General features: G+C 50.2%; 1 protein-coding gene across 1 annotated transcript in view; it reads right to left on the bottom strand.

Moving 5' to 3' along the window:
* The window catches only part of LOC122546908 (activin receptor type-1-like), a 179,836-nt gene that overhangs the window by 43,529 nt on the left and 114,079 nt on the right, over positions 1 to 22,228 (bottom strand). Inside the window, exons 3-9 of the mRNA XM_087985552.1 lie at positions 20,041 to 20,114; positions 17,209 to 17,442; positions 11,899 to 12,104; positions 10,386 to 10,485; positions 7,374 to 7,520; positions 4,972 to 5,247; positions 682 to 879 (exon numbers count right to left, since the gene is read on the bottom strand). Of these exons, the coding sequence (XP_087841678.1) occupies positions 682 to 879; positions 4,972 to 5,247; positions 7,374 to 7,520; positions 10,386 to 10,485; positions 11,899 to 12,104; positions 17,209 to 17,442; positions 20,041 to 20,114 (1,235 nt within the window). The remainder of the gene's footprint in view (positions 1 to 681; positions 880 to 4,971; positions 5,248 to 7,373; positions 7,521 to 10,385; positions 10,486 to 11,898; positions 12,105 to 17,208; positions 17,443 to 20,040; positions 20,115 to 22,228) is intronic.

A 22,228-nucleotide genomic window follows, 5' to 3' on the forward strand; every position in this document is an offset into this window, starting at 1 on the left:
ACCCAGGTCTCACTGCACCTCCCCCTTTCCCAATCTCTCGCCACTCAGAGAATAATCCACCTTCCTGTTTTTGCTCCCAAAGTGGATAACCTCACATTTACCCACATAAGCTGCATCGGCTATACATGTGCCCATTCACTCAACGCGTCTGTAGAAGACGTTAAAAGACATTCACTGGGTCAATAGAGAGACACTAATTCCTTTGATTGGGGTGGGGAGGAGAGCAGGAAGTCTAAATCGAGATTGAGTCCCAGTGAGGAAGGGGAGCTGGGTGGCATCACTTGAAAGCTCCAAAACGAAAATGGATTAGGTTGCCATCGGGCCTAGGTGTGAACAAGTGGCAAGGTGTGTGGAAAGGGGTTAGATTGAGATTTAAATTTATTGTCTTGTGTACCCAAGCACAGGAGGACAGTGAAAAGTGTCACCATTCCCGGTGCCAAAAGTGCAAAGTCCTAGGTACAAGCAGAGAAAAATACAACACTAAAAATTATGTAATGTAATCTAAGCTAAAAGGTTTCATCACCACAGTTCGGTTTTAGTACAAAGTAGAAAAATAAAATTCAAAAGTAAACATTACAATTCTTTGTTACGGGTTCAGTCGGAATTGAACAGCAGGAGAGTTTGGGGGCTGAGTTTGTTGCTTAATTGCTGTTTCGACAGCACTCTCACAAGCTCGCTTACCGTTTATCGAAGTTCTCCTTGCAATCTCCCACAGTACAAGACCGAATGCCCAGATGTCTGTCGCTTTATATGACTCGAAGCTGTTGGTGCGGATTGTCTCATCCAGCACCTCCGGAGCCATATAGCGCTTGGTCCCGACTTTGGGATTGTTTCCGACGTCCAGGAAGTCATTGCTCTGGGAGTGGATGACTGCTAAGCCTGGAAGGAGAAAAGATCCCAGTGAGTCGGTCAGCTGAACAAAACATAGACAGGCTCAAAGAGGCACAGAAACAGGCGGAGTCAATGCTTGAAGCTGCAAAGGGCTCCATACTGTTGAAGGAGGTGTCGAGGGCAAATGCCCCTCGCAGCAGTCGGGGGCTCTGAGTTTGTGAAGTGGAGAACCAGGGACAGTATCTGCTGCCAAAGCATTCACAAGGATCCGATCTGATCTCTCCCAGCAGATCTTCTGTGTCAGCCTCCAACCAGCTCTGTCCCCACTCCCAGTACTGCTTCCCGTTCACTCAGTCCCACCTCCCCATTCCCCGTCTCCCACTCCCATCACGTCCACCTGCATAACTACTGTCCCCCCAGCCAAAAAAAAACCCTCTCTCTGCCTCTGCCCTACATCCCCACAAATCCTCCTCCTCCTCCCCCCAAACCCCATGTTCCCCTCCTACTGCTGATTGGCTACTGAGTTCATGCAGGCATCTTCATGCTGATTGGATAGTGATTGGGCATGGGCTATTTGCTGCTGATTGGCTATTGATTCCGTACAGAGCTGAAAATGTGTTGCTGGAAAAGCGCAGCAGGTCAGGCAGCATCCAAGGAGCAGGAGAATCAACGTTTCGGGCATGAGCCCTTCTTCAGGAAGGATTGCCGACAGGTAGCTTGCTGCTGATTGGCTATTGATTGCCTACAGGCAGCTTGCTGCTGATTGGCTATTGATTGCCGACAGGCTTCTTGCTGCTGATTGGTTAGTGATTGTGCACAGGAATATTGCTGCTGATTGGCTATTGATTGTGCGCAGGCATCTTGCTGCTGATTGGCTATTGATTGCCTACAGGCAGCTTGCTGCTGATTGGTATTGATTGTGCGCAGGCATCTTGCTGCTGATTGGCTATTGATTGCCTACAGGCAGCTTGCTGCTGATTGGCTATTGATTGCGTACAGGCAGCTTGCTGCTGATTGGCTATTGATTACCTACAGGCAGCTTGCTGCTGATTGGCTATTGATTGCCTACAGGCAGCTTGCTGCTGATTGGCTATTGATTGTGCGCAGGCATCTTGCTGCTGATTGGCTATTGATTGCCTACAGGCAGCTTGCTGCTGATTGGCTATTGATTGCGTACAGGCAGCTTGCTGCTGATTGGCTATTGATTACCTACAGGCAGCTTGCTGCTGATTGGCTATTGATTGCCGACAGGCAGCTTGCTGCTGATTGGCTATTGATTGTGTGCAGGCATCTTGCTGCTGATTGGCTATTGATTGTGCGCAGGCATCTTGCTGATGATTGGCTATTGATTGCCTACAGGCAGCTTGCTGCTGATTGGCTATTGATTGTGTGCAGGCAGCTTGCTGCTGATTGGCTATTGATTGCGTGCAGGCAGCTTGCTGCTGGTTGGCTATTGATTGTGTACAGGCATCTTGCTGCTGATTGGCTATTGATTGTGCACAGGCATCTTGCTGCTGATTGGCTATTGATTGCCTACAGGCATCTTGCTGCTGATTGGCTATTGATTGTGCACAGGCATCTTGCTGCTGATTGGCTATTGATTGTGCGCAGGCATCTTGCTGATGATTGGCTATTGATTGCCTACAGGCAGCTTGCTGCTGATTGGCTATTGATTGTGTGCAGGCAGCTTGCTGCTGATTGGCTATTGATTGCGTGCAGGCAGCTTGCTGCTGGTTGGCTATTGATTGTGTACAGGCATCTTGCTGCTGATTGGCTATTGATTGTGCACAGGCATCTTGCTGCTGATTGGCTATTGATTGCCTACAGGCATCTTGCTGCTGATTGGCTATTGATTGTGCACAGGCATCTTGCTGCTGATTGGCTATTGATTGCCTACAGGCAGCTTACTGCTGATTGGCTATTGATTGTGTGTAGGCATCCTGCTGCTGATTGGCTATTAATTGTGCACAGGCAGCTTGCTGCTGATTGGCTATTGATTGCGTACAGGCAGCTTGCTGCTGATTGGCTATTGATTGCCTACAGGCAGCTTACTGCTGATTGGCTATTGATTGTGTGTAGGCATCTTGCTGCTGATTGGCTATTAATTGTGCACAGGCAGCTTGCTGCTGATTGGCTATTGATTGCGTACAGGCAGCTTGCTGCTGATTGGCTATTGATTGTGTGCAGGCATCTTGCTGCTGATTGGCTATTAATTGTGCACAGGCATCTTGCTGCTGATCAGCTATTGATTGCCGACAGGCTTCTTGCTGCTGATTGGCTATTGATTGTGTGCAGGCAGCTTGCTGCTGATTGGCTATTGATTGCGTACAGGTAGCTTGTTGTAAGTTTGCTATTGATTGCGTACAGACAGCTTGCTGCTGATTGGCTATTGATTGCATACAGGCTTCTTGCTGCTGATTGGCTAGTGATTGTGCACAGGAATATTGCTGCTGATTGGCTAGTGATTGTGCACAGGAATATTGCTGCTGATTGGCTCGTGATTGTGCGCAGGCTTCTTGTTGTAAATTGGCTATTGATTGCATACAGGCTTCTTGCTGCTGATTGGCTATTGATTGCCGACAGGCAGCTTGCTGCTGATTGGCTATTGATTGTGTACAGACGTCTTGGTGACCAGTGACATACAGGTATCTTGCTGTTGTTTACTATGTTTTCTATTCTGCTAACCAGTGTTTGGTCCTGAAAGATGGTTACATATTTTTCCCGAAATATACACTTGGCAAGGAAAGCTGTGGCATCATTCGATCATTTGGGTAAGACTGAGGTCAAGAAAGAGGCTGCATTGAAATAGCCCTGCCTCACATTTCACAGGAAGTAACCACGTGTTGCAATGATCAGCCATTTTGGATCTGCAGCAGTGAATGAGTGATATTGTCAGAGGGAGGGATGTTGGTCAGTACACCAAGAGCGCGACTTGATATTTTCCAAACACTGCTGTAGGATTTCTAGGAGGTTAGCTGAGGCAATGAAATGGGGTGACATTGCTTTGATTTTAATATTTTACCTGAGAGACAACTCTGATCACCAGTGTCCCCTCGCCATGGCACTCTGCTGCCATCTGGAGTGGGGCTTGAATTTGAACCCACAACCCTATTGACATCACTTGGTTGGCAATTATGCCCAGAGTATCGCACACTCATCACCAAGTGGTTAAAGAAATTTGCTGGTGTCTGGAAATCATTTAAAGACTGCTTAGGACACGGAGGGGAAGTGAATAAGGAAAATTAAAACCACTAAGCCAAAATATATTTCTTTCAAGTGGTTTTGGACATTATTAAGCAATCCATCTGTGTGGAATGGTGTCACTCTGTGTCCGCAAAATCCATTTTAGGGAATGATAGAGCAGACCACTAGGCCACAGGCTCAGGCGTATGAGTTGGCTGAGGCAACGTCAGCCATTGGAGAGGGGAGAGGGATTTAGCCTGTCCCCGGTCATTATTTTAGTGAAGTAAAGATGCAAATTACAAGCATGGGCAGAATTCATTTGCCAACATCCACTCCCCTTATTGGTTAACGGGGGGAATTGATAGCGAAGAGGAAAATGGTGAGGCCTTGTTGATTCAGACCTGCGCAAAACCCTCTCCCAGCCGACAGAGCTGAAGACTGATTGGTGCAGGCAGGGAAGTTCAAAACAGAAGAAACATCAGTCACAGCAGAGGGGTAAGATTCATGAGAAACTGGGCCAGGTGGGAGGTTTGGAGATTAGATCCTGTCAGACCTAATGGTTTGTATTTTTTAGCTGCTTTGACGTCCAGGAGTGAGAGAGACTGGCTAAAGCAGAAGCAGCGCTAAAATTGAAAATGAAAAAAACACGCCAAGAAACAAAAACAGAAATTGCTGGAGAAACTCAGCAGGTCTGGCAGCATCTGTGGAGCGAGAGAGTACAGTTTCGAGTCCGGTCACCCTTCCTCAGAGCTAAAAGGTCAGGTTGAAGAGTTATTAAAGAAGGAGGAGAGTGGCACATGGTGAAGATACCATGCAGACAGCTCAACTTGGAGGTGAAGCTGGGAGGGGAGGGCGTGAAGTAAAGGGTAAGGAAAGTTGAGCACAATGTTACTTGGTTGCCAGACCCTGAGCCAGTGAAAGCTCACAGAGAGCGTGTAGCTGGTTAGTCGGTGTTACCTAGGTCTGCGATGCAACACTGTTTGTTTCTCTTGACGAGAATGTTTCGGCTTTTGAGGTCTCGGTGGGCGATGGCGGCCTTGCCGGGCGTACCAATGATCTCCGCGTGCAAGTGGACCAGGCCGCTGATGATGGACAGCGCGAGTCTCAGGCAGCCCTCTGTGTCGACCGTGTTACACTGCAGGTAGTCGTACAGCGAGCCGTTCTCGTGGTAGCGCGTTATGAGCCAGAGCTGGGTACTCGAGTTCCGTGACGTCATGTCCGAGGCGATGAACCCTGGAGGGAGGGAGGGAGGAAACAGCTGGTCAGACTCTCATCGGGGACTCAGCAGGATGAGCTCTTCCGAATCATCGAGGCCCCAAAACGATGGCGATCAGCACAAAGGGGGCTCAATTCCATTCTGCCGAAATTCACAGACACGTGGAGAAATGAACAGGAACGGGGAGTAGGCCCATCAATACAGACGGGAATATATAGGAACGGGGAGTAGGCCCCTCGATACAGACGGGAATACATAGGAACAGGGAGTAGGCCCCTCGATACAGACGGGAATACATAGGAACGTGGAGTAGGCCCCTCGATACAGACGGGAATACATAGGAACGGGGAGTAGGCCCCTCGATACAGACGGGAATACATAGGAACGGAGACTAGACCCCTCGATACAGACGGGAATACATAGGAACAGGGACTAGGCCCCTCGATACAGACGGGAATATATAGGAACAGGGAGTAGGCCCCTCGATACAGACGGAAATACATAGGAACGGGGACTAGGCCCCTCGATACAGACGGGAATACATAGGAACGGGGACTAGGCCCCTCGATACAGACGGGAATACATAGGAACGGGGACTAGGCCCCTCGATACAGACGGGAATACATAGGAACGGGGACTAGGCCCCTCGATACAGACGGGAATACATAGGAACTTGGAGTAGGCCCCTCGATACAGACGGGAATACATAGGAACAGGGAGTAGGCCCCTCGATACAGACGGGAATATATAGGAACAGGGAGTAGGCCCCTCGATACAGACGGAAATACATAGGAACGGGGAGTAGGCCCCTCGATACAGACGGGAATACATAGGAACGGGGACTAGGCCCCTCGATACAGACGGGAATACATAGGAACGGGGACTAGGCCCCTCGATACAGACGGGAATACATAGGAACGGGGACTAGGCCCCTCGATACAGACGGGAATACATAGGAACTTGGAGTAGGCCCCTCGATACAGACGGAAATACATAGGAACGGGGACTAGGCCCCTCGATACAGACGGGAATACATAGGAACGGGGACTAGGCCCCTCGATACAGACGGGAATACATAGGAACTTGGAGTAGGCCCCTCGATACAGACGGGAATACATAGGAACGGGGACTAGGCCCCTCGATACAGACGGGAATACATAGGAACGGGGAGTAGGCCCCTCGATACAGACGGGAGTACATAGGAACGGGGAGTAGGCCCCTCGATACAGACGGGAATACATAGGAACGGGGAGTAGGCCCCTCGATACAGACGGGAATACATAGGAACGGGGAGTAGGCCCCTCGATACAGACGGGAATACATAGGAACAGGGAGTAGGCCCCTCGATACAGACGGGAATACATAGGAACGGGGAGTAGGCCCCTCGATACAGACGGGAATATATAGGAACAGGGAGTAGGCCCCTCGATACAGACGGGAATATATAGGAACAGGGAGTAGGCCCCTCGATACAGACGGGAATACATAGGAACTTGGAGTAGACCCCTCAATACAGACGGGAATACATAGGAACGGGGACTAGGCCCCTCGATACAGACGGGAATACATAGGAACGGGGAGTAGGCCCCTCGATACAGACGGGAATATATAGGAACAGGGAGTAGGCCCCTCGATACAGACGGGAATACATAGGAACTTGGAGTAGACCCCTCGATACAGACGGGAATATATAGGAACGGGGAGTAGGCCCCTCAATACAGACGGGAATACATAGGAATGGGGACTAGGCCCCTCGATACAGACGGAAATACATAGGAACTTGGAGTAGGCCCCTCGATACAGACGGGAATACATAGGAACGGGGAGTACGCCGCTCAATACAGACGGGAATACATGGGAATGAATTGACTAATGCCGCCTGGCTCACCCATGACCTTCATTGAAGGAATCTGCCATATTTACCTGGTTAGGCCTACCCCCCACGCCAGGCCCACAGCCAATGTGGTCGACACCTACCTGGTCTCCAAGGGACAATTAGGGAAGGGTGATAAATTCTGGCCCAGCCTGTGACCCCCACGTCCCTCAGAAGAATGAAGGAAAATGCAGTGATTGTGAGTTCAGGATGGAGCGACGGGGAGAAAGAGCTCCCTTCAGGCCTTGGGCAATTTTCTGAAGCAGTTACCGAGAATATTGTCATGTCGCAACAGCATCGTGTTGTAGATCTCGGTCTCTCGAAACCAGGACTGCTCGTCCCTTGAGGAGAAAATCTTGACGGCCACGTTTTCCCCCTGCCACACACCTCTCCACACCTCCCCGTAGCGACCTTTCCCTGGACAAGGCGAAATGGGATTAGAAAGCGGATTAGAGACAGGGAGACTGGCTTTAGCAACGCCCTCATGGAAAGTAAGCCCACTCTCTGATAAGAAATCGGGCCGTGGAGAGGGGCGCAACTGTGATTAGCTGGACTGACTACAAGCGTAGGCATGGTGGCTCAGTGGTTAGCACTGCTGCCTCACGGCGCCAGGGACCTGGGTTCGATTCTACCCTCGGGCAACTGTCTGTGTGGCGTTTGCACATTCTCCCTGTGTCTGTGTGGGTTTCCTCCCATAATCCAAGCATGTGTAGGTTAGGGTGGATCGTCTGTGCTCAATGGTGCAGGGATGTGCAGGTTAGGCAGGTTAAATTGCCCCGTAGTGCCCAGTGACGTGCAGGCCGGGTGGATTAGCCATGGGAATGTGGGGTGAGAGGGTAGCGGGGGAGGGTGGGATGCCCTTCAGAGGGTTGGTGTGGGCCTGATGGGCCAAATGGCCTACTGCCAAGCTGTTGGGATTTCATGAAAGCAAGAGTTGTTTGAGCTTTAACTGAGCTGAAAATGTGTTGCTGGAAAAGCGCAGCAGGTCAGGCAGCATCCAGGGAACAGGAGAATCGACGTTTCGGGCATAAGCCCTTCTTCAGGAATGAAGCCTGCTAAGGTGGGTCGGTTACGAAAGTGTTCCTGAACTTAAAAAGGAAGGGAAAACAATCAATCCCAGAAGGAGTGCTCGAGGCTGCGGTGCCCCGCCCTCTCCGGATGAAGAGCCTTCTGACAACTGTCGGTTCCATCATAGAATCGCTACAGTGTGGAAACAGGCCATTTGGCCCAACCACTCCGTGCCGACCCTCTGAAGAGTAACCCAGACCCACTCCCCTAACCTATTATTCTACATTTCCTCCTGACTAATGCCTCTGACCTACACATCCCTGGGCACTATGGGACAATTTAGCATGGCCAATCCACCCTAACCTGCACATCCCTGGACACTATGGGACAATTTAGCACGGCCAATCCACCCTAACCTGCACATCCCTGGGCACTATGGGACAATTTAGCATGGCCAATCCACCCTAACCTACACATCCCTGGGCACTATGGGACAATTTAGCACGGCCAATCCACCCTAACCTGCACATCCCTGGACACTATGGGACAATTTAGCATGGCCAATCCACCCTAACCTACACATCCCTGGACACTATGGGACAACGTAGCATGGCCAATCCACCCTAACCTGCACATCCCTGGGCACTATGGGACAATTTCCCATGGCCAATCCATCCCTAACCTGCACATCCCTGGACACTATGGGACAATTTAGCACGGCCAATCCACCCTAACCTGCACATCCCTGGGCACTATGGGACAATTTAGCATGGCCAATCCACCCTAACCTACACATCCCTGGGCACTATGGGACAATTTAGCATGGCCAATCCACCCTAACCTGCACATCCCTGGACACTATGGGACAATTTAGCATGGCCAATCCACCCTAACCTACACATCCCTGGGCACTATGGGACAATTTAGCATGGCCAATCCACCTGAACCTGCACATCCCTGGGCACTATGGGACAATTTAGCATGGCCAATCCACCCTAACCTGCACATCCCTGGACACTATGGGACAATTTAGCATGGCCAATCCCCCCTAACCTGCACATCCCTGAGCACTATGGGACAATTTAGCATGGCCAATCCACCTGAACCTGCACATCCCTGGGCACTATGGGACAATTTAGCATGGCCAATCCACCCTAACCTGCACATCCCTGGACACTATGGGACAATTTAGCATGGCCAATCCCCCCTAACCTACACATCCCTGGACACTATGGGACAATTTAGCACGGCCAATCCACCTGAACCTGCACATCCCTGGACACTATGGGACAATTTAGCATGGCCAATCCACCCTAACCTACACATCCCTGGGCACTATGGGACAATTTAGCATGGCCAATCCACCTGAACCTGCACATCCCTGGGCACTATGGGACAATTTAGCATGGCCAATCCACCTGAACCTGCACATCCCTGGACACTATGGGACAATTTAGCATGGCCAATCCACCCTAACCTACACATCCCTGGGCACTATGGGACAATTTAGCATGGCCAATCCACCTGAACCTGCACATCCCTGGGCACTATGGGACAATTTAGCACGGCCAATCCACCCTAACCTGCACATCCCTGGACACTATGGGACAATTTAGCACGGCCAATCCACCCTAACCTGCACATCCCTGGACACTATGGGACAATTTAGCACGGCCAATCCACCCTAACCTGCACATCCCTGGGCACTATGGGACAATTTAGCACGGCCAATCCACGCTAATCTGCACATCCCTGAGCACTATGGGACAATTTAGCATGGCCAATCCCTTTGGACTGTGGGAGGAAATCAAAGCACCCAGAGGAAGCCCATGCAGACACGGAGAGAATGTACAAACTCCACACAGACAGTCGCCTGAATTGAACCCGGGTCCCTGGCGCTGTGAGGCAGTGGTGCTAACCACTGAGCCACTGTGGCTGTTGCAAGCGCTGTGTTACTATAATGCAAATTAATACGAAACACTTTGGGGCACTGTGATATATAAACTCATCCACTCCCGTCCATGTTTAACAGCACAAATTAAGACCATTCTGCCTATCGCAGCTTTGCAAGCTCTTTCCGACAGTGATCCAGAAGGCATCACATAGTGCCATGCTCTCTCCACAGCATCTGATCTTTCTGGGTTTCCAGTGTTTACTCTCACTTTGCGCAGTGATCAATTGCCAGAATTAACCTGGGGGAGGCTTGCAATCGAAATCTGAGACTCCATTCGCTCGACCTCAGCAGGAAGTGAACACTGCGCAGTTTGCACTGACCTACGCACTCGACCAGTGCGATCTGCCGGGCCACAGTTCTCTGGACCAGGAAGGGCAGCCCAGATCCACTCCCCGATGTGCAGGAATGATCGAACAGGTCCTAGGGTGTGACACAAAAAGAAATCGCTGTTACTTTTCTGCTGAGAACAGCCCTTACTTGGAACTTGCATGTACGTGACTGCAGTCAGCCTGTGTGCTTTCACATTCATTGGAAGAGTGCCCACTCTCCTGTCTATCGACAAGAGTGAAAGTATGTGGAAGTCCGACATTTTTAAAGCCTTACTGTTTCATGGAACATGGGCATCACCAACAGGATTAGTGTTTGTTGCCCAGGATGTGGGCATCACCAACAAGGTCAGCATTTGTTGCCTGGCTGGAATTGTCCTCAAATGCAGTGTCATGCTCAGCCATTGCAGTTAAAAGTCAAATACATTGTTGTGGGTCTGGTGTCACGTGTGAGCCAGCCTTCCCGCCATAAACGGCATTCGTGAACCCCGCCAAAGATCCTCAGGGCAGCACCTTCCAAACACCACAACCACTTCAATCGAGAAGGACAAGGGCAGCAGATACATGGGAACACCACCTCCTGCAAAAGTTCCCCTCCGAGCCCCTCACCATCCTGACTTGGAAATATATCGCCATTCCTTCAGTGTCATTGGATCAAAATCCTGGAATTCCCTCCCTCAGGGCATTGTGGGTCATCCTACAACACATGGACTGCAGCGATTCAAGATAGCAGCTCACCCCCCCCCCCACCTTCTCAAGGGGGCAATTAGGGATGGGGCAATAAATGCTGGGCCCATGCAGCGGCACCCCACATTCTACAAGTGATTACAAAGATGTGATTTTATCTTAAACTAGCTTTCAATTCCATACTTAGGAATTTAATTCGACCTGTTGCCCTTGTGGAGTTTGAGGCTATATCCTTCATGCATTTGGCTGATGCGCTGAATTGCAAACCCACTGTCACGATATTTGGTCATGGAATCTCAATTCTACAATGTTTTTGTTTTCTGGTAATTGCCACTGGGCTAAATGATCATTGATTATCATTAACAACCTGATTTGCTTCACCCATGTCCTTTTGGGAGGGAAATGTGCCATCCTTACCTAGTCGAGGCCTACACGCGACTCCAGGACTGATGGCCAACGTAGCTGACTCTTAACTGCCCTCTGAAATGGCCGGGAGAGCCACTCAGTTCAAGGGGCAATTAGGGACGGGACGCAAATGAGGTGTGGCCAACACGTCATGAGGTAATAAATAAAACCTCCCTCTTCGTGCTTTGATACGTTACTGATGTGTTCACTCAGCAAGTAACCTTTTCCCGATCTCCCCTCTCAAAACCTTTTGGAATTCTGGATGTCTTTTCTGGCGCTACCATTCAGCTTCTACACCTCAGTGAGTCAAAGTTCTCGCCTTTTTTTCAAAACTCTCCGTCCTCTGTGAGTTCTGACATGACACTTCTTCTACGGCCTGCCTATTTTGTTGCTGGCGAGAAATTGGAAGACTTACAGTCAACGTGTTGTCTCCGAGCTCAGGTACTCGCGACATCTCTGCCGGGTTTTGCTGTTTGCTCTTCCTGAAGATTGGGACGATTTGGTATCTGCAGTACTTCTGGTAGATCAGCAGCAGTAAGATAACCAGGACTCCCACCACCACCACGATCGGCACGATCATCAGCGTCACATCACTGACATTATTGGATGGATTCGGAGGGTCTGAGGAAAGAATCATTGCAGGAGCTCAAAGAGTGGTAGGGATGTACAGCACAGAAACAGACCCTTCTGTCCAACTCGTCCAGGCCGACCAGATATCCTAAATTCATCTAGTCCCATTTGCCAGCACCTGGCCCATATCCCTCCAAACCCTTCCTATTCATATACCCATCCAGATACCTTTTAAATGCTGTAATTGTACCAGCCTCCACCACTTCCTCTGGCAGCTCATTCCATACACGCACCACCCTCTGCGTGAAAAAGTTGCCCCTTAGGTCCCTTTTAAATCTTTCCCCTCTCACCTTAAACCTGTGCCCTTTAGTTCTGGACTACCCCACCCCAGGGAAAAGACTTTGCCTATTTACCCTATCCATGCCCCTCATAATTTTATAAACCTCTATGAGGTCACCCCTCAGCCTCCGATGCTCCAGGGAAAACAGCCCCAGCCTGTTCAGCCTCTCCCTGTAGCTCAGATCCTCCAACCCTGGCAACATCCTTGTAAATGTTTTCTGAACCTTTTCAAGTTTAACAACATTCTTCCTATCGCAGGGAGACCAGAATTGCACGCAATATTCCAAAAGTGGCCGAACTAATGTCCTGTACAGCCGCAACATGACCTCCCAACTCCTGTACTCAATACTCTGACCAATAAAGGAAAGCATGCCAAACGCCTTCTTCACTATCCTATCTACCTGTACCTCTAATTTCAAGGAGCTATGAACCTGCACTCCAAGGTCTCTTTGTTCAGCAACACTCCCCAGGACCTTACCATTAAGTGTATAAGTCCTGCTAAGATTTGCTTTCCCAAAATGCAGCACCTCGCATTTATCTGAATTAAACTCCATCTGCCACTTCTCAGCCCATTGGCCCATGTGGTCCAGATCCTGTTGTAATCTGAGGTAACCCTCTTCGCTGCCCACTACACCTCCAATTTTGGGGTCATCTGCAAACGTATGAACCATACCCCCTATTGTTCACGTCCATATCAAAGGTGTTGACCAGAAAGAAGAAACATTTACCATCGTCAGCCTTCATGGGGAGTCAACAGACCTCACAACACTGGAGGCATTCATTCCCTCTGATCTGTTCAATCAGATGATGGTTGACATGCATGTGAAGTCTTCCTCTTACCCTGTACCCCTGAACGCCCTTGTCTGTCAAAGCTCTATCAAATCCCAATTTTGACATTTTCAAATGGGCTTCATCCACCTGCGGTGGCTTCTTGAGGAAAGATTCCCTTTTTGTGAAGACGTTTTTTGCTGCCAATGCCCGTGAAGAGCCTTTTAGACGTTATAGGCCCCTTTCTCAAGGTGCAATCCCCCTCCATCACAAGAGAAATTGGTTTCCTTCGATCTACCTGATTGACTCCTATAATTGGCTTAAACACCACAACTGTGTTCCTTCGTTCTTGCCTCTCCCCCTTGAGGAAACATCCTTTCAGCACGAACCCCGCCAAGCCCCCTTATGTGCTTCAATAAGGTCACGGCTGAGACCTCTCAACTCCAGTGGACACAGCTCTCACTTGTCCCCCCGTTTCCTCATGAAATGACCTCCCCACCACAGGGATCAGTTGAGTCGATCTTCTCTGACATGCTTCGAATGGATTTATGGTGCAGATAGGGAGTGCAGAGTGGTCTCACCAATGTCCTGTACAAACTGCAACTGAACAAAACTAACTTTACATTCCATTCATAGAATCCCGACAATGTGGAAGCAGGCCATTCAGCCCACACTGACCCTCCAAAGAGCACCCCACCCTGTACCCTGTATTTCCCATGGCTAACCCACCTAGCCTGCCCACTACAAGACAACCTGCACATCCCTGGGCACTATGGGACAATTTAGCACGGCCAATCCACCCTAACCTACACATCCCTGGGCACTATGGGACAATTTAGCATGGCCAATCCACCCTAACCTGCACATCCCTGGGCACTATGGGGCAATTTAGCATGGCCAATCCCCCCTAACCTGCACATCCCTGGGCACTATGGGACAATTTAGCATGGCCAATCCACCCTAACCTGCACATCCCTGGGCACTATGGGACAATTTAGCATGGCCAATCCCCCCTAACCTACACATCCCTGGGCACTATGGGACAATTTAGCACGGCCAATTCACCCTAACCTGCACATCCCTGGGCACTATGGGACAATTTAGCATGGCCAATCCACCCTAACCTGCACATCCCTGGGCACTATGGGACAATTTAGCATGGCCAATCCACCCTAACCTGCACATCCCTGGGCACTATGGGACAATTTAGCATAGCCAATCCACCCTAACCTACACATCCCTGGGCACTATGGGACAATTTACCATGACCAATCCACCCTAATCTGCACATCCCTGGGCACTATGGGACAATTTAGCATGGCCAATCCACCCTAACCTGCACATCCCTGGGCACTATGGGACAATTTAGCATGGCCAATCCCCCCTAACCTGCACATCTTTGGACTGTGGGCAGAAACCGGAGCACCTAGAGGAAACCCACGCAGACACGGGGAAAATGTGCAAACTCCACACAGACAGTTGCCCGAGGCTGGAATCGAACCCAGGTCCCTGACGCTGTGAGGCAGCAGTGCTAACAACTGAGCCACGGTGCTACCCCAAATTCCCCTTGCATGAAATGAATATATTCCATTTGCCTTTTCAATCCCTTGCTGTGCCTCTGTATTGACCCTGTGCTTCCTGCATGACCAATATCCCACCTCACCTTAGAGCTTTGCAATCTCTCTCTCCAATTAAACAATATGCGACCCTTCTATTCTCCCTACCAAAGTGGGCAAGGCCACATTTTGACACATTACACTCCATCCGCCAAACTGTTACCCATTCACCCAACCGGGCCATGTCCCTTTGTCCCCTCACTACCTATTTTCCGACTTCCCTGTGTCATTTTGGCAACCATGCATCTTGTTCCATCATCCAAGGTATTTTTGTATAAATCATGAACTGTTGGAACAAAGGAAGATGGAGTTTTACTGATCAAGTGTCTTTCACAGCCTCAGGACAGCGAAACAGTGCTTCCCAGCCAAGTGGTGTTGGGTATTGGCTCATGGGATCAGGCAGAACTCTCCAGCCCTTCTGACCTGGTTACCAATGCAATAAACCTGATGATATATGCCATAAGATGGAGGAGGCCAATCAGCCCATCGAGTCTGCTCCATCATTCAATGATGTCATGGCTGGTCTGATCATCGCCAACTCCACTTTCCTGCCTTTTCCCCATCACCCCTCCATTCCCCTTCCTGATTAAACATCTCTCTGTCCCAGCCTTGAATATACTCACTGACCCAGCCCCGACAGCCCTCTGTGAGAAAGAATTTCCACAGACTCACTCCCCTCTGAGGGAAGAAATTCCTCCTCATCTCTGTCTGCAATGGGTGACCCCTTATTCTGGGATTGTACCCTCTGGTTCTAGACTCTCCCACAAGGGGAAACAACCTCTCCACATCTCCCCTGTCAAGTCCCCCAGGGAATCTTGGATGTTTCAATAAGGTCGTCTCTCATTCTTCTAAACCCCAATGAGTCCAGGCCCAACCTCCTCAACCTCTCCTCATGGGACAGTCCCTCCATACCCGGGATCAGCCGAGTGGACCTTCTCAGAGAATGTCAGTCTGTCTTTCCTCAGATAAAGGGACCCAAACCTGTTCACAGTATTCCTGCTGTGGTCTGACCGCTGTCTTGTATAGTTTTAGCAAAATCCTCCCTATTTTTATACTCCATTCCCTTTGGAATAAAGAGCAACATTCCCTTGGCCTTCCCTATTCCCCGCTGGACTTGGATGCTCGCTTTTTGTGATTCACAGATAAGGATTCCCAAATCCCTCTGCTCTGTAGCTTTCTGCAGTCTTTCTCCCTTTAAATAATATTCAGCTCCTCTATTCTTCCTGCCAAAGTGGACAACCTCACAGTTTTCCCCACCTTGTATTCCATGTGCCAAGTTTTTGCCCACTGGCCTAACCTGTCTAGATCCCTCTGCAGACTCAGTGTGTCATCCTCACCCCTTGCCTTCCCACCTATTTCTGTGTTATTCACAAACGTGGGTACAGTACATGCACTTTCCTCATCCAGTAATGTATATTGGCAATAATTGTGGCTCCAGCAATGACCCCCGTGGTACTCCACGAGTGATGGGTGGCCATCCTTAAAATGGCCCCCTTATCCCTACTCTGTCTTTTCTCAGTTAGTTTAGCTTTTAAAAAGGTTGTTTTGAGGTAAATGTTTTTGACCCAGAGGGTGGTGAGGGGGTATAGAATGCACTGCCTGGGAGGGTAGTTTAGACTGGTAACCTCACAACCTTTTAAAAAGTACTTAGAGTCATAGAGCATGAGAACAGACCCTTCGGCCCAACCAGTCCATGCCGACCCTAATCCCAAACTAAACCAGTCCCACCTGCCTGATCCTGGCCCATCTCCCTCTGAACCTTTCCTAATCATGTCCTTGTCCAAATGTCTTTCAAACATTGTAACCGTACCCACGTCCACCGCTTCCTCAGGAAGTTCACTCCACCCACGACCCACCCTGTGTGTAAAAACAATTGCCTTGTGTCCTTTTTAAAATCTTGCTCCTCTCACCTTAAAAATATGCCCCCTAGTCTTGAACTCCCCCACACCAGGGAAAAGATACTTGTCATTCACCTTATCTACACCCTTTCACAGGAGGAGTACTTTAAACGTTCTAATATTCAAGGCCACGGGCTGGATGAGCGCAGATAGGTCAGTGTAGATAGGCCGAAGGGCCTCTTCAGTGCTGTATGGCTATGACCTGCTGCCATTCCTAGGCCTCGCTTTGTAACACATGCCTGCCCCGCTCCCCCACCACCCCCAACCCTTTTGTCTTCAGCCCCTTGGAGGGGTCAGATTTCCGTGCACTTTCAGAGTGAATCCTGGCACATGGAGTGCTGGGGGGAGCATCAAGTGAGCATAATTGCCCTCCACCCGCCCACCCACCCACCTCCAGGGTGCTGGAATGTCTGTTGAGGACCCCTCCACTCCCCACCCACCCCCAGACCCCCCCCCCCCCCCCTCCCCAACAATCCAGGCTTGACGACTGGACCTCGGAGCCGAAGAGGTGGATAATGAAATGCAGAAACATGCCTTTCTCCTCTTGCAAGGTGAGATTGCGGTTGCACAAGTTCCCTTTGCAGCACACGATGCGGAGGTGAGGCCACGAATATTCACAGGGTAGATCCTGATATGGATGGCAGCCCTTCCGAATCTGACCCGGAATCCGGCTGTCGACCGAAACAAAGCACTGCACTCCGCTACAAGTCTCCGTTTTACAATAGCCATGCTCACAAACACACTCGAACCTCACGGCCTCCTGCTCACCTGTAAGCGAGAAATAGACAAAACTTGGCAATGTCACAGTGAAATGGGCCGAACGCCATTGAAATGTCGATGTAACTGATCAGCGTTCGGCTGTGTGCTGCGAGAACGCAGGTTAGACGCTGTTTTGCCGTCGATAAAAGGGCCCTTGGAAACAATTCACGGTGTGACGCAGAGAGGCGGCAGCGTCTTTATTCACTCCCGTGGCTGACCCTGGAGGGAGTCGTGGAATAGAAAGCAAACTCCCGCGGACGCTGGGAAATCTGAAGTCAAAGCAGGAGTTGCTGGAGAAACCCGGCAGGTCGTGAACTGGAAAATAAAAGAAATCACAGCGGGTGCTGAGGATCTGAAAACCGAAACAGGAATTGCTGGCAGCAGCTGTGGAGAGAGCGAGAGGAATCAAGTTCTGAAGAAGAGTCACTGGATTTGAACAGTTAGGTCATGAATTCTGGTTTTCACTCTCTCTCTCTCCACAGATACTGCCAGACCTGCTGAGTTTTTCCATGCCTGCTCAGTACAGGTTCTGAATGCTTTCCTTTGTTCCTGGTTGGACAGTCAGACAGAGGGCAACATGCCAGAAATGAATCTTCTCTCCTGTGTGTCTGATCAGTGCTCCAGGTATGAACAGCCACGTTGGGAATACTGTCAGGGAATGTGGAACTGTTTTAAAATCTCCGGGTTGTGTTAAAACGGAGAGCTGGAGAGAATTGCCAGTTTCCCTCCGGGTTAAACACCGAAGGTCTGGTGTGTTACACCGACTGAGGGGCACTGTCAAAGCAATATCCTGCAGATGCTGGAAATCAGAAATAAAGACAGAAAGTGCTGGAGAAACTCAGTAGGTCTGGCAACATGTGGGGAGAGATAGAAACTGAGTTAACGTTTCAAGTCTGGTATGACTCTTTTTCAGAACTGATAGAGGGGCAGGGCTGAGGAGTGTGTGAATAAGATGGCAGGACTGACAGAGGGATTGTTTAGGAGTGTATTCACTGGAGTTTCGAAACATGAGGGGACATCTCACAGAAACTTAGAAAATCCGAGCAGGTCCAGACCGTGTAATGCAGGAAGGATGTTCCCAATGGTGGGGGAGTCCAGAGTCAGGGGGTCACAGTCTAAGGATATGGGAGAGGCCATTTCGGACTGAGATGAGGAGAAACATCTTCACCCAGAGACAGGGGATCCTGTGGAATTCCCCGCCACAGAAAGAAGGAATTTGATATCGTTCTTAGGCTGAAAGGGATCAAAGGATACCAGAAGAGAGGAGAAACAGGGGACTGAGTTGGATGATCAGCCATGATCATATTAAATGGTGTAGCAGGATCAAGGGGCTGAATGGCCTACTCTTGCTTCTGTTTTCGATGTTTCTATAAGAAAGAAGTAATGGGGAAGGTGAAGGGAATGTTGGTCTTCATTCCAAAGGGATTGGAGTATAAAAGTCGGGACGTTTTGCAAGACACTGGTCAGACCACAGCAGGAATACTGTGAACAGGTTTGGATCCCTTTCCCTGAGGAAAGACAGACTGACATTGGAGGCAGCCCAGAGAAGGTCCACTCGGCTGATCCCGGGTATGGAGGGACTGTCCCATGAGGAAAGGTTGAGGAGGTTGGGCCTGGACTCATTGGGGTTTAGAAGAATGAGAGACGACCTTATTGAAACATCCAAGATTCCCTGGGGGACTTGACAGGGGGGATGTGGAGAGGTTGTTTCCCCTTGTGGGAGAGTCTAGGACCAGAGGGTACAATCCCAGAATAAGGGGTCACCCATTGCAGACAGAGATGAGGAGGAATTTCTTCCCTCAGAGGGGAGTGAGTCTGTGGAATTCTTTCCCACCGAGGGCTGTCGGGGCTGGGTCAGTGAGTATATTCAAGGCTGGGACAGAGGGATTTTTACTAAGGAGGGGAATGGAGGGGTGATGGGGAAAAGGCAGGGGAGTGGAGTTGGGGATGAACAGATCAGCCGTGACCTCAATGAATGGTGGAGCAGATTTGATGGGCTGAATGGCCTCCCACTGCTCCAGTGCTTTGAGGTATTGTTGATCCAGTACAAAGCAGCCCTTCTGATTGTCATGCATTTGACTGGCACTTTCAACATCCACTCCCTCCCCCCACCGACACTCAGTAACAGCAGTGTGTACCATCTACAAGATGCCCTGCAGATGTTCTCCAAAGACCCTCAGACATCACCTTCCAAACCCACCACCACTTCCATCTAGAAGGACAAGGGAAGCAGATACATGGGAACACCACCCCCTGCAAGTTCCCCTTCAAGCCCCCCACCATCCTGGCTTGGAAATATATCGCCGTTCCTTCAGTGTCGCTGGGTCAAAAACCTGGAATTCCCTCCCTCAGGGCATTGTGGGCCAACACACAGCACATGGACAGCAGCAGTTCAAGATGACAGCTCACCCCCACCTTCTCAAGGGGCAATTAGGGATAGGGTAATAAATGCTACCAAGCTTATCTCAAGAAAAAGTTGAAAAGCAGCAAACCAAAATTGACCTGGAAATGGGACCGGGGCTGCAAACTCCCATTGACTTGAAGAAACCGAAACCTTTGCTTAAAAAGCACGTAGAAGTGGTGAAAGTGCACAGGTTTCAACATTACCTTCAGAGGCAGAGAGGGAACCGATCAGTCCTGCCAGGATAATGGCAGAGAGTGCTGTCATCACCATCGGAGACCTGCCAAAGAGAAAGAAGAGTTCTGCTTGTTTGATTGCTGCTGTGTGGAACAGTTTAACAGAAGCAAGACCAAACGTTTCAACCTTCCTTCCTGAACTGCCAAGCCCAGAACCCGGAATTTAATTCTCCCAGGGTCCCTCCGAATTCAGCACAGGTCCCCTCACTCAGAGGTGAAAGTTTGTCCACCTTCACACAGGTTTTGATCACGTTCTGCCCATTCTGGACATTTCGCTCAGAGATATTGACTCGGGTTTATCAAAATAAAGGGTGGTAACATTGGACAGTCCCCCAGCTGACGTCCGCAGACAGAGTAAAGCTGTCCCCACCGCCATCAAACACTCCCAAGGACAGGGACAGCACGGGGTCAGATACAGAGTAAAGCTCTCTCTACACTGTACCCCCATCAAACACTCCCAGGACAGAGACAGCACGGGGTCAGATACAGAGTAAAGCTGCCCCCACCGCCATCAAACACTCCCAAGGACAGAGACAGCACGGGGTCAGATACAGAGTAAAGCTCTCTCTACACTGTCGCCCATCAAACACTCCCAGGACAGGGACAGCACAGGGTTAGATACAGAGTAAAGCTCTCTCTACACTGTCCCCCCATCAAACACTCCCAGGACAGGGACAGCACGGGGTTAGATACAGAGTAAAGCTCTCTCTACACTGTCCCCCCCATCAAACACTCCCAGGACAGGGACAGCACGGGGTTAGATACAGAGTAAAGCTCTCTCTACACTGTCCCCCCGATCAAACACTCCCAGGACAGGGACAGCACGGGGTTAGATACAGAGTAATGCTCTCTCTACACTGTCCCCCATCAAACACTCCCAGGACAGGGACAGCACAGGGTTAGATACAGAGTAAAGCTCTCTCTACACTGTCCCCCATCAAACACTCCCAGGACAGGGACAGCACAGGGTTAGATACAGAGTAAAGCTCTCTCTACACTGTCCCCCCATCAAACACTCCCAGGACAGGGACAGCACGGGGTTAGATACAGAGTAAAGCTCTCTCTACACTGTCCCCCATCAAACACTCCCAGGACAGGGACAGCACGGGGTTAGATACAGAGTAAAGCTCTCTCTACACTGTCCCCCCATCAAACACTCCCAGGACAGGGACAGCACGGGGTTAGATACAGAGTAAAGCTCTCTCTACACTGTCCCCCATCAAACACTCCCAGGACAGAGACAGCACGGGGTTAGATACAGAGTAAAGCTTCCTCTACACTGTCCCCCATCAAACACTCCCAGGACAGGGACAGCACAGGGTTAGATACAGAGTAAAGCTCTCTCTACACTGTCCCCCCATCAAACACTCCCAGGACAGGGACAGCACAGGGTTAGATACAGAGTAAAGCTCTCTCTACACTGTCCCCCCATCAAACACTCCCAGGACAGGGACAGCACGGGGTTAGATACAGAGTAAAGCTTCCTCTACACTGTCCCCCATCAAACACTCCCAGGACAGGGACAGCACAGGGTTAGATACAGAGTAAAGCTCTCTCTACACTGTCCCCCATCAAACACTCCCAGGACAGGGACAGTACGGGGTTAGATACAGAGTAAAGCTCTCTCTACACTGTCCCCCCATCAAACACTCCCAGGACAGGGACAGCACAGGGTTAGATACAGAGTAAAGCTTCCTCTACACTGTCCCCCATCAAACACTCCCAGGACAGAGACAGCACGGGGTTAGATACAGAGTAAAGCTCTCTCTACACTGTCCCCCCATCAAACACTCCCAGGACAGGGACAGCACGGGGTCAGATACAGAGTAAAGCTGCCCCCACCGCCATCAAACACTCCCAGGACAGGGACAGCACGGGGTTAGATACAGAGTAAAGCTCTCTCTACACTGTCCCCCCATCAAACACTCCCAGGACAGGGACAGCACGGGGTTAGATACAGAGTAAAGCTCTCTCTACACTGTCCCCCATCAAACACTCCCAGGACAGAGACAGCACGGGGTTAGATACAGAGTAAAGCTCCCTCTACACTGTCCCCCCATCAAACACTCCCAGGACAGAGACAGCACGGGGTCAGATACAGAGTAAAGCTGCCTCTACACAGTCCCCCATCAAACACTCCCAGGACAGGGACAGCACG

The sequence above is a fragment of the Chiloscyllium plagiosum genome, unplaced genomic scaffold, assembly GCF_037043375.1.
Source record: "Chiloscyllium plagiosum isolate Xiang-an unplaced genomic scaffold, Cpla_swu_hap1 HiC_scaffold_53X, whole genome shotgun sequence".
Taxonomy (NCBI): Eukaryota; Metazoa; Chordata; class Chondrichthyes; order Orectolobiformes; family Hemiscylliidae; genus Chiloscyllium; species Chiloscyllium plagiosum.